Here is a 15,648-nt window from a genome sequence, read left to right as displayed (position 1 = left end):
ACATCTTAAAAAAGCTATAAAATGTTTACTTTGCATATAAACAGAACATTATTCATGATATATGATATTGGGGAAAAAATAGTATGACGAGAAATGTTACCATGGTTTCTCTTATCCTCCACATTCACCTTGGTTGTGACAGTCACGTGTAATCTGATAATCTGTTTTAGTTGCTGTTTTCAGATTGATGTTGATAACCATGCTATACCCAGTAGTCAGTAGCAATTTCACCAATAGTCATTGCAGGAGCAAACCCCATCACGGAACAAGTGGAAGCGATGGCGGTCACGCACAATGATCTCACGCTGGTAGAGATTGGATACAAGTTTGGCATGCACATGGCGGTCACGGCACACTCGAAGGTTCTTGACAATACGAATAGGCATGTCATGGGGAATGTTTAGGATTCCAAATGCTAATGCAAGCCTCTCACTGTGGTAGGATAAGGTACTACCCTTATCTTCCTCATCGTCCATGTCTATAAGCACTCGGCTGGTATCCTTGACATAACCAATCAGTTGTAACCTCCGCTCCATATCTTCCAATAATGCATAGATCATCCTTGTTTGGGGGTGTCTCATATCCCCTGACATGAATTCATGGACCAAACCATTCCACTCTATAAAGCTCAAGCCCGTCTCCTTCTTGGCTCCCCTCTCCTCCATCATCTGCCGAACAGCTTTTGCATCATCCCATAAACCATTGACTGCATATAGATTAAACAGAACAACATAACGTCCACCATCATCGGGCTCTAGCTCAATAAGTTTCTTTCCTACACGTTGGCCCACAACAATGTTGTTGTGCATCAAGCATGATGACATTAGAGACCCCCACTGTGATGCATGTGGATCCATTGGCATGTCCAATAACACAGCTTCAGCTTCTTCCACAAGCCCTGCACGTCCAAGGAGATCAGCCAAGCATCCGTAGTGCTCCCGCCGGGGGCTCAACCCCATGGTCCCGCATGGACCTGAAAACCTCCTTTCCTTCATCCACACGCCCTGCATGGGTGCACGCACACAAAACAGCAACAAATGTTGACTCATTTGGCACAAACCCCTTCTCAAGCTGTTGGTGATATGCCCAAGAGCCCATCATCACAATACGGTTTAAAGGCCCAAGTGGATATTGATCCAAGAGGGATTAGGGTTACTAATGGGCCTATGAGATAGAAGCCCATTAGTACGCCCTATATATATGAGGGAGGGGCTAGGGGGGCGAAGACCTGAGCCGCGCCACCTCCCTAGCCGCCGCCCCTCCCTCTCTCTCGGCCGCCGCCCTTGCCGTGCATGCGGTGCTAGCACACCGACGCCCGGCGTTTCATCCCCGTACGTGTGGACTCCGTGGAGGCGCTGCTGCGACTGCTGCGCTGATCGGCTGCTGGGATCAAGTACGAGGAGCTCGGTTCGTGGGACGTGATCGACTACTTCCTCTACATCGACGCGCGACTTCTTCCGCTGCGCTGCGCGTCTAGTGGTAACGATCTATGATCTTCTACTCGCAAGTATCTTGGGTTTATGCGGTAGTGATGCTAGCGTAGCCTACCCGTTTCCCTACAGTGGTACCAGAGCCATCTTGCGTAGTTTTTGGTCAGGATCTTTTGCATATAGGTGATATGTTGTTGTAGTAGATTGGATCTATTATTTTTGCACGGTTTGATTAGATCAATTGGTCATAAGGGGTTAAAACTGGAGCGAGTTGATTGCGCGGCACTCTGTTATGCATACGACATGTCCCTACCAGCTGGAATCACCATCGGGACTAACTGTGTGCATAGTCAGCAGATTGAACCAACAGATCAAGGTCATGTGTAGATGCAGTCTTCTCAAGTGCAAAGTTTGCACGGTCAAGGTGATTGACCTAGTGAAAATTGAGGCATTATGAATGGCTCAGATTTGAGGTGATGCGATCACTCTGATGAGATTTTCATAGGGATTCCATAGATGCGATCTGTGTAATTCCGTGAGGTTTTCAGGGCGCTGCCCTGAGACCCGCGGGGGGCGGGACCGCCATTGCTTTCTCGCTATAGCGGCTTCCTAAGCGCTACTTTGGTAGAACACGTCGTACGCCTAACTTGTTTTTGCAGGGTGTGATGTGAATGGTATGGCCTCAATATCATGTGATGATGTATGTGATGATTTGTGCGGCCTGCGTGTCGCAAGTTAACACAACCGGGTTGAGGTTGCACCATTATTGTATAATGACCTGCGTGTCGACTTGTGATGTTTGAATCCTCATGTAATTATTTCACTAGCTATTAGATGTAGTAGCTTAGTATCTTTTCATGGAGGCTTCAATCATGATGGCGATGATGATCACCACAAGACAGGACGGATGGCAATGGAGGTCACCTTGGAGCCATGGCGATGGTGCCCATTGTGATGCAAGAGGCCATACTATTCACAATATAATATGATTATATGCTTGTGATGTTTATTTTCCTGTCATACTATTTTTTCATGCTTTTACATATGGTGGATGCTTTAATCATGATAGAATAGTTTCCCTCAGAAAAGGTTGAGTTTTTTATGCCTTTTACCAATAGCTGCACCTATAAATTTTGATCGTTGTGTGGTAGGTTTACCAAAGTAGAGTACCCTCAGCTATCACTTTTGTATAGGGTGGATGTCGGACATTCACAAGCATAGTATTGGTTTACTCAGCAAAGCTATCAAAACAGTTTTGGGCTTTAAGGCATAGGGTTGGGGCCGGGGCATTGGATGCCACCCAACAAACAAGAGTCGCATAGAGATGTGATTAGTAATTTGTTACTTACCTGTATCACTACTTTTCTAGCCGTGATGCTAAAGCTCACTAGAATTTTAGTGATTATGGATCTTGAACCACTATATGTCATTAGAGGGAAGATGACTTTGATATAGTAGGTTGTCTTTTGTTAAATCAGTTAATGAAAGTCTTTACATAAACTTAGTGCTGAAATCTTGCTTTACTTTAATGTTGTAGATCATGTCTGCCAATAACAATTCCGCTTTCAATTTGCGTTCTGTTCTTGAGAAAGAAAAGTTGAATGGAACAAACTTTATTGATTGGTACCGCAACCTGAGAATTGTTCTCAGGCAAGAGAAAAATGAGTATGTTCTTGAGCAGCCATATCCTGATGATCTCCCTGACAATGCAACTGCTGCTGATCGCAGAGCTTATGAGAAGCACTGCAATGACTCACTTGATGTCAGCTGTCTGATGCTCGCCACCATGTCCCCTGATCTGCAGAAGCAGTATGAGCATGCGGATGCTCATACCATGATCGAGGGGCTGCGTGGGATGTTTCAGAACCAAGCCAGGACTGAGAGGTTCAATATCTCAAAATCCTTATTTGCGTGCAAGCTGGCAGAAGGTAGCCCAGTCAGTCCTCATGTGATCAAAATGATTGGTTACATTGAGACTTTGGATAGACTTGGCTACTGATGTTATTCTCCAGTCGCTCCCGGCGAGCTATGAGCCTTTTATCATGAACTTTCAGATGAATGGCTTGGATAAAACATTGAGTGAGTTGCATGGGATACTAAAAACAGCAGAGGAGAGCATTAAGAAGAATCCCAATCATGTGATGATGATTCAGAAGGGGAACAAAAAGAGGAAGCGTTGGACGCCTCCTAATCCCAAAGGTAAAGGCAAGGAAAAGAGTTCTGGTGGTGAGTCCTCAGGCTCTAAGCTAAAGCCAGCACCTAAGGCCAAATCTGGCTCTACTTCTGAAGATGAATGCTTCCACTGTCATGAAAAGGGACATTGGTCTAGGAACTGCAAGAAGTACTTGGAAGAAAAGAAGAAGAAGAAGGGAAGTGAGACTTCCACTTCAGGTATAAATGTTATAGAAATAAATATTGCATTATCTTCTAGTGAATCATGGGTATTTGATACTGGATCGATGATTCATACTTGCAAATCGTTGCAGGGTCTAAGTGAGACTAGAAGATTTGCAAGAGGCGAGTTGGACGTTCGGGTCGGCAATGGCGCAAAGGTTGCGGTGTTGGCGGTCGGCACCTACCACTTGTCTCTACCCTCCGGATTAGTTTTGGAATTAAATAATTGTTATTGCATTCCTACTTTGAGCAAGAACATTATTTCTTCTTCATGTTTGGAAGAAGTTGGTGATTTTAAGATTGTAATTGAGAACAAACATTGTTCTATCTTTTGCAATGGTATTTTTTATGCTCATTGTCCATTGGTGAATGAATTATATGTTCTTGATCTTGAGGATAAATCTGTCTGTAACATTAATACTAAGAGGCTTAGACCAAATGATTTGAATCCCACTTTTATTTGGCATTGTCGCTTAGGTCATATAAATGAGAAGCGCATTGAACAACTCCATAAAGATGGATTGTTAAGCTCATTTGATTTTGAATCATTTGACACATGTGAGTCTTGTTTGCTTGGAAAGATGACCAAAGCGCCTTTCACTGGTCAGAGTGAGAGGGCGAGTGACTTGTTGGGACTTGTACATACCGATGTATGTGGACCAATGAGCTCAATAGCCAGAGGTGGTTTTCAGTACTTCATTACTTTCACTGATGACTTTAGTAGATATGGCTATATCTACTTAATGAGGCACAAGTCTGAATCGTTTGAAAAGTTCAAAGAATTTCAGAATGAAGTACAAAATCAATTAGGCAAGACAATTAAATTTCTGCGATCTGATCGTGGAGGAGAATATTTGAGCCTTGAATTTGGTGATCATTTGAAGCAATGTGGAATTATTCCGCAGCTAACTCCGCCCGGAACGCCTCAATGGAATGGGGTATCCGAACGGAGGAACCGAACCTTGTTGGACATGGTTAGGTCCATGATGAGCCAAGCTGATCTTCCATTGTCATTTTGGGGTTATGCTCTTGAAACTGCTGCGTTCACACTGAATAGGGTTCCAAGTAAGTCTGTTGAGAAGATACCATATGAGATATGGACTGGGAAGCGTCCCGGATTATCTTTTCTCAAAGTTTGGGGATGTGAGGCTTATGTCAAACGTTTGATGTCAGATAAGCTCACTCCAAAGTCAGACAAATGTTTCTTTGTGGGGTATCCTAGGGAAACCAAAGGATATTATTTTTACAATAAGGCGGAAGGCAAAGTGTTTGTCGCTCGCAATGGTGTTTTCTTAGAAAAGGAGTTTCTCTCAAAAGGATTTAGTGGGAGCAAGGTGCAACTTGAAGAAATTCAGGAAACACCCGAAACTGTTTCAGCACCCACTGAAGATCCACGGGATGTGCAAGATGTTGTAGAACCCGTAGTTGAGGCACCAGCCCCACGAAGGTCTATAAGGGCACGTCGCGCTACTGACAAGCTCAACCTCCTTATTACGGAGGAGCGCCATGTATTATTGATGGAAAATGATGAGCCCTTGACCTACAAAGAAGCAATGATGGGACCCGACTCCGACAAATGGCTTGAAGCCATGGAATCCGAGTTAAAATCCATGCATGATAATCAAGTTTGGAACTTGGTCGATCAGATTGACAGTGTAAGACCTGTCGACTGTAAGTGGATTTTTAAGAAAAAATTAGACATGGATGGAAATGTTCACATCTATAAGGCACGATTGGTGGCGAAAGGTTTCCGACAAATTCAAGGTGTTGACTATGAGGAAACCTTTTCGCCCGTCGCAATGCTAAAGTCTGTTCGGATTCTCCTAGCAATTGCCGCATATTATGACTATGAGATATGGCAAATGGATGTCAAAATCGCTTTTCTTAATGGACATCTAAGTGAGGATGTGTATATGACACAGCCTGAAGGTTTTGTCGATCCTAAAAATGCTGGGAAAATATGTAAGCTTCAGAGGTCCATCTATGGATTGAAGCAAGCATCTCGGAGTTGGAATATTCGTTTTGATGAAGTAGTCAAAGGGTTTGGCTTCATCAAGAATGAAGATGAGCCTTATGTTTACAAAAAGGCTAGTGGGAGCGCACTTGTGTTTCTGGTCCTATATGTGGATGACATATTACTGATCGGAAATGATATTCCAATGCTTGAAGCCGTTAAAACCTCATTGAAAAAGAGTTTTTCGATGAAGAATTTAGGAGAGGCGGCTTATATTCTGGGTATTAGGATCTATAGAGATAGATCAAAAAGGCTAATTGGATTGAGCCAAGACACGTACATTGACAAGATATTGAATCGGTTCAATATGCAAGATTCCAAGAAAGGTTTCTTGCCAATGTCACATGGCATTACTCTAAACAAGAGTCAGTGTGCTACGACACCTGATGAGCAAAAGAGGATGAGTACGATTCCTTATGCTTCAGCCATAGGGTCGATCATGTATGCTATGCTTTGCACGCGCCCAGATGTTTCCTTTGCTCTAAGTGTTACGAGCAGGTATCAGTCAGATTTCGGTGAACCTCACTGGACAATTGTAAAGAGTATCCTTAAGTACTTGAGAAGAACTAAGGATATGTTCCTAATATTTGGAGGCGAAGATGAGCTCCTTGTAAAGGGTTACACCGATGCTAGTTTTCAAACAGACAAAGATGACTCCAAATCGCAATCCGGTTTTGTTTTCTGCCTCAATGGTGGGGCAGTGAGCTGGAAGAGTTCCAAGCAAGATACGGTGGCTGATTCGACGACAGAGGCCGAGTATATTGCAGCTTCCGAAGCTGCAAAAGAAGCTGTTTGGATCAGAAAGTTTGTTTCTGACTTGGGTGTTGTTCCTAGTGCGTCCAGTCCAGTGGTCCTCTATTGTGATAATAGTGGTACCGTTGCACTAGCAAAGGAGCCTAGAACAACTAAGAAGTCCAGACATATACTGCGAAAGTATCACCTCATCCGTAACTTTGTTGAGAGAGGTGATGTGAAGGTTTGCAAGGTGCACACGGATTCAAACGTTGCTGATCCGTTGACGAAGCCTCTCCCACAACCAAAGCATGAGGCGCACATGAGATCTATGGGTATTAGATACTTACATCAGTGATTCTAGTGTGCGTGGGAGATTTTGTGTCATGAGTATGTTTATGTAATGATAAATAATTGTTATTTGTTCCATGGATGATTATTTTACATTGATTATCAAGTATGTGACTTGTTCGTGAAACTCTTTGTTGAAAATGATATGATTCTAAATTATCCCTAGTTTATGTCGTTGTGTGGGACAACAACGACGTTGAGACTAGCACATGCATTAATTGATGATCATGTTTCACGGATCATGGATATGGAGATATCGGATTAATGATGTGGACACATGTTGGTGAACATGGTGTTGGATTGACCCACTCCAAGACAATGTTGGGATTGTTATTTTGTATGTGCCATCAGTTGTTCTTGAGTGTTATACCTACTGAATCCTTAGACCTGAGATCGCCATTGTTTCTCACTGTGTGTAGTGGTGCATCTTGGGGCTGCTAAACGCTACTCCGTGACTGGGTAGTTACAAAAGCAGCTTACAGGTATGTCATGAAACATGGAATGGGATGTGAGTGGATCAAGATGGAATTTGCCCCTCCTAGATAACGGGAGAGATATCTCTGGGCCCCTCGAGATAGTTGGATTTGAAAGTGCATGGCCATGCCAAAGTGATTAAAGAGTTAATCATGACGACTAAAGGTTAGTTATGAATAGAATCCACTATTAGATCGAGAGAATGGTCGAGCTATCACAAAGGTGGCACGCATCTCGCTTTGAGCTTGACTGGTATCGTGTGGCAAAGGGATCGATGTATGAGTATATCTATGGTTCGGCCGATATGATCTTTATGTGTATTTGTGAGTCACTATGCCCTGCTAGGTGCCGCTATTGACTTGTGATTCGGAAATGATTTCCGATCACGACCACCTACACATGAACCTAACGGGTCACACACTTAAGGGGTTTGGAATGTTGGAAAGCTTGCATGTATGATTGTCTCTGGTGCAAGTGGGAGATTGTTGGTGATATGCCCAAGAGCCCATCATCACAATACGGTTTAAAGGCCCAAGTGGATATTAATCCAAGAGGGATTAGGGTTACTAATGGGCCTATGAGATAGAAGCCCATTAGTACGCCCTATATATATGAGGGAGGGGCTAGGGGGGCGAAGACCTGAGCCGCGCCACCTCCCTAGCCGCCGCCCCTCCCTCTCTCTCGGCCGCCGCCCTTGCCGTGCGTGCGGTGCTAGCACACCGACGCCCGGCGTTTCATCCCCGTACGTGTGGACTCCGTGGAGGCGCTGCTGCGACTGCTGCGCTGATCGGCTGCTGGGATCAAGTACGAGGAGCTCGGTTCGTGGGACGTGATCGACTACTTCCTCTACATCGACGCGCGACTTCTTCCGCTGCGCTGCGCGTCTAGTGGTAACGATCTATGATCTTCTACTCGCAAGTATCTTGGGTTTATGCGGTAGTGATGCTAGCGTAGCCTACCCGTTTCCCTACACAAGCATCCTTCTGAACAACTCAATTGCACGCTTGCCATGACCATTCATCGCAAGCCCGCCAATCATTGCATTCCATAACACCACATCGCGGCTCTGAACTCTATCGAAGACCTGCCAAGCCCGCTCCATGCACCCACATTTGCAATACATATCCACAAGAGCAGTCTCAAGCATGACATTCACTGGCCTCCTCCCAAACCCCTCTGCTTCCAGATACTTATGTACCCAACGCCCCCTCTCAACAGCACCAAGATGTGCGCAAGCCTTGAGCATGCTGACCAGAACTACTGCGTCTGGCCTAAATCCCTCCTCCATCATCCGATCAAACACCCTCAGCGCCTCGCTGAACTCCTCCGCGCGAACGCACGCGTCGACCATCGCGCTCCAGGAAACTAAGCTCCTGTCGGGCATTCTGACGAATAGCTCACGCGCGGCCTCCAGGTCGCCGCTCTTACCATACCCCGACACAATCGTGTTCCAGGAGACGGCGTCTAGCGCGGAGGCGCCAGTCGTGTCGAACACCCTGCGCGCGTCGGGGAGGAGGCCGAGCGCGCAGTAGAGCTTGAGGAGGCAGTTGGTGACCACGGTGTGCGCGAGCGCGCCGCACTTGAGCGCCTGCGCGTGCGCGAGCCCCGCGACGGCGCGGCCATCGCATCCGCCTGCGGCGGGGGAGGAAGCGCGAGGCGAGGACGAGGCGAGGGAGGCGAGGAGGAGGGAGAATATGTAGGGGGTCGGCGAGGCTGCGGCGCGGATGCTGGAGTAGAGGGCGAGCGCGGCCGCCGCTGGGGCGTCCCGGCGCGCGAGCGCGGCGTGTAGCGGGCACCCACGGGACGGCGCCGTGGAGAAACCGGCGGCGGCGGGTTGGAGCCCGACGAGTGTCGCGAGGAAGCGGAGGCGGTGGCGGACCTGGCGGTGGCGATGGGCGGGCATGGCAACCGGGGGCGAGCTCGAGCCGGACCGCCTCCAAGTCTCTTGTTTTTCAAAGTGCGCGCGCTGGTGTGTACAGGAATTTGAGTATGTTCTGTCAGCAAAACATAGACCTGGTTAAGATATAAAATTTAAAATTTCAAAACTATCACATCGAATATGTGCGATACATGCATAAAATATTAAATCTAGACAAAATAAAAAACTAATTGCATTATTTGCTTGTAAATTACGAGACGAATCTAATAACCCTAATTAGGTCATGATTAGATACTAAATTGCTACAGTAAATGTGCTAATGATGGATTAATTAGCTTTAGTAAATGCATCTAGTAGTTTACAGACGAGTTCTGTAATTAATTTTGTAATTAGTCTATATTTAATACCTCAAATGTGAAAAGATTCTATTTCAAAAACTTTACGGCGGAACTAAGGCCATACTCTCTGAAATTCTGGGTTCATATATGGAAATTTACATATTTTCTCTGAAATTCTGATTCGTGTGAAAATTTAAATGATTTCTCTAAAATTCCGGGAAGTTTTCTCACGTTTCCTGATAGGATCTCAAGAATTGGTTTCAATTTTGAATTTTTGGACTACAATAAAAAAACGCTAATGATGTCATGTTCACATCAAACTTTATGTTTGCTGTCTAAGTTTCGTGTAACCACAAATGGGTTTCTGCCAACTACTGTCCATTTCATTTCTCAGTATCTATACCCAGCATGTTGAACATTTAACTAGTTTTCTTTTCACCCAAAAAAAAACACTCATTTGACTGCAAAATAGTACAACAGCCCGTATAGTTACCAAAAAATTTCACCCAAAAATTTTTACCTCCCTTTTGGACACATATATGAGGCATTAAATATAGTTAAAAAATAAAATTAATTGCACAATTTGGATGTACACGACGAGATGAATCTTTTGAGCCTAATTAGTACATGATTAGCCATAAGTGCTACAATAACTCACGTGTGCTAATGATACGGTCAAAGGTCTCAAAAGATTCGTCTCGCGGTTTCCAAGCGAGTTCTGAAATTAGTTTTTTAATTAGTGCCTAAAAATCTCTCTCAACGTCTGGTCAAATATTCGATGTGACCTTTGGACCAAAAATTTTCACTAAGGGTGTGTTTAGTTCACTTTGCATTTTACATTTTTGCGTTTTTAGAAGCGAATCTTCAATATTTGAAGTATTAAATGTAGACTAATCACAAAACTAATTACAGATCTCGTCTGTAAACTACGAGACGAATCTAATGAACCTAATTAATCCATCATTAGAGTTTGTTTACTGTAGCATTACTATAGCAATTTAGTGTCTAATCACGTCCTAATTAGATTCGTCTCGCGATTTACAGTCCATTTGTGTAATGTGATTTATTTTTTGACTACATTTAGTACATCCATGTGATTTACAAAATTTTTGCATTTTACATTTTGGAATCTAAACAAGGCCTAACTAAACGGGGCACAATTTTAGGGGGAAATATCCAAGGTGGACATACTGTAAGAGATTTCAATTGGGTATCAATTTCCAGATTATACACCTTTGAGACAGTGCTAATCTAATTTCACTTTCAGTTACACCAACCAGGCCTTTTTTTTGTAATTTACTTCATAATTTAACCTCAAAATGCTCAAGCCTAAGGCTGAAAAGGATTGACCTTTTGGAATTGTGTTTATCATCATACATCAGGTAACGTGGATGTTACAGTTTATACCCATCAATAAAGGTTCACATGGGTTCAAGGATAACAATTGTGATATATACTAGAGCTCCTACTCAACAACTACAATCGCTGCTATATAACTAACATGAAAATTTATCGCCCCAAGCGAGATCAAAGAGAAACAAAGAGGACAAGTGAAGGGCTTGCAGCTCGTCCCAAAAAATCATATTCCACAAAAAACACGCCCTGCTTCTTGGTGGCAGTGGCAGATACATGAATGAATGGTCCTCAAAGAAACAAGGCTCTGGTATGCAGTTTCCTCCCCCACTCCTCAGGATTGGCTTGACATTTCTTCATTTAGTCACACTTTATATTCCGGTAGATCCTCCTCACGAACAATGTTGATCCAAGATATCCTACGGCACCTGGATTAAACAACCAAACAATATCAATTGAAATCGCACTGGAGTTTGTACATATTAAGCGCAGATCTTACCACATAGTGTTCCTAAACCTAAGCAGAACATTAGGGTGTAGCCGAAGTAGAAGCTCGTCTGAAAGAAGCCTGACATCTTGGTCTTCATGTGGTAATAATATATGGAGTACAGGTAAACATAAACAGCAGTGGAAGCAGCAGAGAAGAATGAAGTCCACTGCCAGTGGTAGTTCTCAGCGTTTAGCAAGAAATATGTACCAACAATTGTTACACAGATGGTTACAATTATGAGGATCAGAAAGACCAGCAACATGAACCCATAAACATAGTACACCTGTCAATAGTTGATAAAAAAGGAAGAGGCGTCAGCGTCAACTCCCAAGCCTCCTTAGTAATGAAACAATGACGATGAACAAAACAGATTAGTACTCCATACCTTATAGTTCCAAAACGATGTGAAGACAAAGTACATCTCAATGAAGATACTACCGAAAGGAAGCAGTCCTCCCATAAGTGCAATGACAGATGGTGTGAGGTACCATTTCTTCTCAGGAACAGGACGAGGGATAGTCTTTACTCTGCACGGATTGTTTGGGGCGCCACTCCAGTTTCTACCAACAACGGTCCCCAAAAGAGCAAGAGGGAAAGAGATGAAGGCCCACAGGATAAAAACAACCACCATTGTACCGAATGGTATGGCAGCTAATGATCCGTAGAATATAGCAATAGTGTTAAGCGCTAGACCAATTCCAAAGCACATAAATGGAAAAAGTGATGCTGTCATGGCCATCGCCTTGATCCAGTTTTTCCCTGCTCATCAAAAAAAGGATTTAAAACAAGTCAGGACCTCATAAGAAACATAGGTACACAGTCCCATTTTACATGACAAATAAGCCCGTACCCCCATGCCGTGAGTATAATGCACCACTGACGTATCCAGAGATAAACGAAGTAAGAGCATAACAAACAATGAATGTTGTGACGATAGCTCCTCGCCTGGCAGAATAAGAACACATGGTGAGTGATATTTTCTGTAGCATAACTATGTACAATTATCCTTCAAGAAAACAAAGTGGAATCAGCATGCTTTATATTAAAATTGTGCAGTTGCTTGCGATAGATAGGTAAGATGTCCTAATTCTAAATATTACATAAACACCAAGAATTACTAGGATTATGGTGGGGCACAAAGTTTTCCTAGGAACATTTTTTTTCTTTTTGGAGACCATAGCAAAACTTTAAGTAGTTAAAGAACAGGAGGATAGATCAAGGAAATGGGTCTGGATTTCATTAGAAGACTCTTCAAGCATTACGTCTCTGGGATGAGGCTGGAGCAAAAAAAAAAAAAAAGACTATGCTACTCAAAGGTTCTACTTTTAGGAGATATGAGATTTAGCAAGTTTTATGTTTGTAACATCAAATGTATATGACCTTTGGAAAGGCAAAGTATAAAGAAGCAATACCAATTCTGGCAGATTCATTACAATGCTGGCTTTACTGGAAGATGCATGTAAAGAGAAAGGTATTTTATGAAGCAACATTGTAAATTAAGTGCATACCCAATGTACAACATTCCGATGATTGCCAGCAAAATTACTAGCAGAATAAGTGCTGCCAACTGTGTGCCAATACCGACAAGAGATGACAGAAGAACCAGATTTCTAGGAGGCCTGAAAACATCACCATGCACAAGCTTCCATCCAGATTCTTCATTGACATCTCTTTCCTGATGCGTGATAAAGTATATCAGCAAAACTGGATTCTTTAAAACTTTACTGAAAGAACAGTATATGCATATCATCTGTATAGAAAACTACCAGAGTTTCAATATCATCGTCATCACGAGCATATTTTGCATAATCATTTCTGAGAGTCCGCATCAGTATCATTGACACTAGTCCCGTGAGAAAGATAACCATCATGAAAGAATTGAAAATTGAGAACCAGTGAATCTGCAATCACAGGCAATATCCGTGATCAGAGAATAAAAAATAAGAATATATGCTACGTGCCAATTAGAATATGAAGTTAAAGAAAATGATTATAGTGAAAAATTGGTACTGTAAATTTTAGTTACCAAGAGCCAAGAACATTTGTTTTGATTGCAAAATCATATACCATTTACCTGATGTTCAAAGAAAGGATAGTCCAGGTACACATCAAAGCGATGAGCAAATGTTATGTTCGTTGGTTCCCACTTGACAGAATATGTCATGCCCATTGCCTTATTCGCATCAATAAGCTTTGGACTTTCTTGGGTAAGATTAACATGGATAATCTGCAGGGACAAAAGTAGCAAGGATGGTAAGCAATCACAGTTATGTGAAGGAAAGTGATATAAGCTCGTGTTAGTTAAACATAAACCTGATTGCCATTGTATCTGATGACAATATTCTTGTGGGTGAAAAGGAAATATTTGTTATCATTGTTTCTGTCTGCCTCTCCAACAAAACCTGAAGATCTGGAAAAGCTAAGGCTACAGAAGGTCTTAAAGAGAGAATATAAATAACATGAGGAGTACATACATACATACCCCACAGAGGCAAATCATCTTGAATGCAGCACAGTAGCAGAGGATAGCATATCCAGAAAAGGAAATCAGTTTTAAGTCAGTATATCAAGTGTATATAAACCTAATTATCAATTAAGTGTCAGTCAGCAGGCACAGTATTCAATCTAAATGAAGAATAGGTAACTTACCGATGAAGAATTCGAACCAATATGAGTTTTCAATCGCATCTGATAATTGCTTGGCCTTGTCAGGATCAAGATCAAGAGAACAAATGGTGCCCTTGTCAACATTCTCTGAGACAAAGCATGACAGTCAGGGCACCTTCCCACTTCAATGTTGAAGTACTGAAGCAGGACACAGAACAATGCATAGCTCACTCACTCCTGAACTTCATGTCAATCTGGCTGTCGATGAGTTCATTCCCACCGAGGACCTCGCCAAGCCCTCCCCACTTGTGCACATGGTTTTCTGTTGCATGGCAGAACGGGAGGCTGTAGTAGTTGTACGTCTCCTGCGGGTTGTTGTACGGGCCAACCTTGTTCACCCAGAGCGTCACGGGCTCATCTGCTTGGTACTGCAAGAAACAGCAGCGGTGATCAGGTCGAAGAATGAAACAACTTCCTGACGGAAAACCTTCTATCCGCAGTACACGACGGGCACAAAAGTCATCTAAATCACACGATTAGAGGCCAGGCATTGCAGACCAACTACATTACGTATCACAAGCAATAGGTAGCTGAATATCATAGAGTCCTATAACATGCACTTCAGCAACAGGTCGAACGTTGAGGTTAAATAATCAACACAAGCCCGCACCCATTTTCACTCCCAACCCCAATCCGCCACTGGCAAAGGTAAGATCCAGCGCCCGCACGACGGCTCGATCTCGTGGGCGTACCACCCAGAGATCCCGCCCGCCCGGGGCGGCGCCACGCAGATCTGACCCCTCGAGCGAGCGCGGATCTAGCGGCGGGCGGAGCCTAGCACGCGGACCGAGCCCGCCGCCGCCGCAGGGAGGGCACGGCACCAGGAAGCTGGTTTTCCGACGCTCATGCAGCTAGCGCGCGCGCGCGCGCTCGCTTCTGACCGAGCGAGAGGCGTGGGGGCGGGACGCGCCGGTCGGGTACCCACCTTGTGGTCGGAGTCGGAGGCCACGGCGACGGGGAGGAGGACGAGGAGCGCGAGGGCGGCGAGCGCGGCGCCGCCGGCGGAGGCCATTGGCGAAGTGAATGGCGCGGCGCGGCGCGGGGCGGTGCCCGTGTCTCTGTTCTTCTCCCCGCTTGTGTGCTGGAGGGGGCGTGCAGGGGTCAGGCCAGGGGAAGCCGGAGGTTTTTGAGGCAAGTGTACAATTGTACAAACTACAAGCACGTCGTGCTGCAGCAGTCGTGCATACTACACGGGGAGACCGTCAGGTTTTTCTTTTCTTTTTTTCTTTTTTGCAGATTCTTTTTGGAGTATCTTTTGCCTTTTGGTTATTTCATTTTATTTTTTTTCCTCGATGCTATGCTATGTATGAACCTGCTATGAACAACTTAAAAATTTTATGGATACAAATTCAAAGTTGATGAATCCAAGTAATATATCCTCGAAAATTTAGGATTTACAGGTATATTATACTCTTTTCTTTTCTTACTGAATCAGAACTGCCGCTATTAAGGCCTAGGGTGGATCTTTCTGTCGAACTTGAGACTTCTCGTATCAAAATTGTAGCATTAGGTCTATTCTGTCTTTG

The 15,648-nt window shown here is 44.0% G+C and overlaps 3 protein-coding genes across 3 annotated transcripts; all 3 read right to left on the bottom strand.

The window, feature by feature from the left end:
- Window positions 1–227: 227 nt before the first annotated feature.
- On the bottom strand, window positions 228–959 carry LOC120653571 (putative pentatricopeptide repeat-containing protein At5g40405). Its single transcript, XM_039931286.1, has one exon. The coding sequence runs from the start codon at window positions 957–959 to the stop codon at window positions 228–230; it is 732 nt and encodes a 243-aa protein (XP_039787220.1).
- A 7,403-nt stretch (window positions 960–8,362) lies between these two features.
- LOC120653570 (pentatricopeptide repeat-containing protein At1g08070, chloroplastic-like) lies at window positions 8,363–9,298 on the bottom strand. The gene has a single exon (XM_039931285.1). It carries the CDS (start codon window positions 9,296–9,298, stop codon window positions 8,363–8,365), a length of 936 nt encoding a protein of 311 aa, XP_039787219.1.
- Window positions 9,299–10,942: 1,644 nt separating this feature from the next.
- Window positions 10,943–15,208, bottom strand: LOC120656046 (transmembrane 9 superfamily member 1-like). Its single transcript, XM_039934031.1, has 12 exons — window positions 15,048–15,208; window positions 14,298–14,490; window positions 14,105–14,209; window positions 13,938–13,955; window positions 13,769–13,857; window positions 13,530–13,682; window positions 13,222–13,356; window positions 12,964–13,130; window positions 12,306–12,400; window positions 11,841–12,214; window positions 11,465–11,738; window positions 10,943–11,393 (listed from the first exon to the last, which is right to left on the bottom strand). Exons 1-12 carry the CDS (start codon window positions 15,132–15,134, stop codon window positions 11,326–11,328), a joined length of 1,758 nt encoding a protein of 585 aa, XP_039789965.1. The 5' UTR covers window positions 15,135–15,208; the 3' UTR covers window positions 10,943–11,325.
- Between the last annotated feature and the right edge of the window lie 440 nt (window positions 15,209–15,648).

Source organism: Panicum virgatum, chromosome 1N (assembly GCF_016808335.1).
Source record: "Panicum virgatum strain AP13 chromosome 1N, P.virgatum_v5, whole genome shotgun sequence".
Lineage (NCBI taxonomy): Eukaryota > Viridiplantae > Streptophyta > Magnoliopsida > Poales > Poaceae > Panicum > Panicum virgatum.
This window is presented reverse-complemented; position numbering and strand designations above follow the sequence as displayed.

What these genes read in the sequence shown, in the direction of transcription:
- LOC120653570 (XM_039931285.1), bottom strand. Translation starts at nt 9,298, where the DNA reads ATGCCCGCCCATCGCCACCGCCAGGTCCGCCACCGCCTCCGCTTCCTC.
- LOC120656046 (XM_039934031.1), bottom strand. Translation starts at nt 15,134, where the DNA reads ATGGCCTCCGCCGGCGGCGCCGCGCTCGCCGCCCTCGCGCTCCTCGTC. An exon ending in GATTGACATGAAGTTCAGGA is followed by an intron (nt 14,210 to 14,297) that starts GTGAGTGAGCTA and finishes GCTTTGTCTCAG; the next exon opens with AGAATGTTGACAAGGGCACC. An exon ending in AGGTTTAGGAACACTATGTG is followed by an intron (nt 11,394 to 11,464) that starts GTAAGATCTGCG and finishes TGTTTAATCCAG; the next exon opens with GTGCCGTAGGATATCTTGGA.
- LOC120653571 (XM_039931286.1), bottom strand. Translation starts at nt 959, where the DNA reads ATGGGGTTGAGCCCCCGGCGGGAGCACTACGGATGCTTGGCTGATCTC.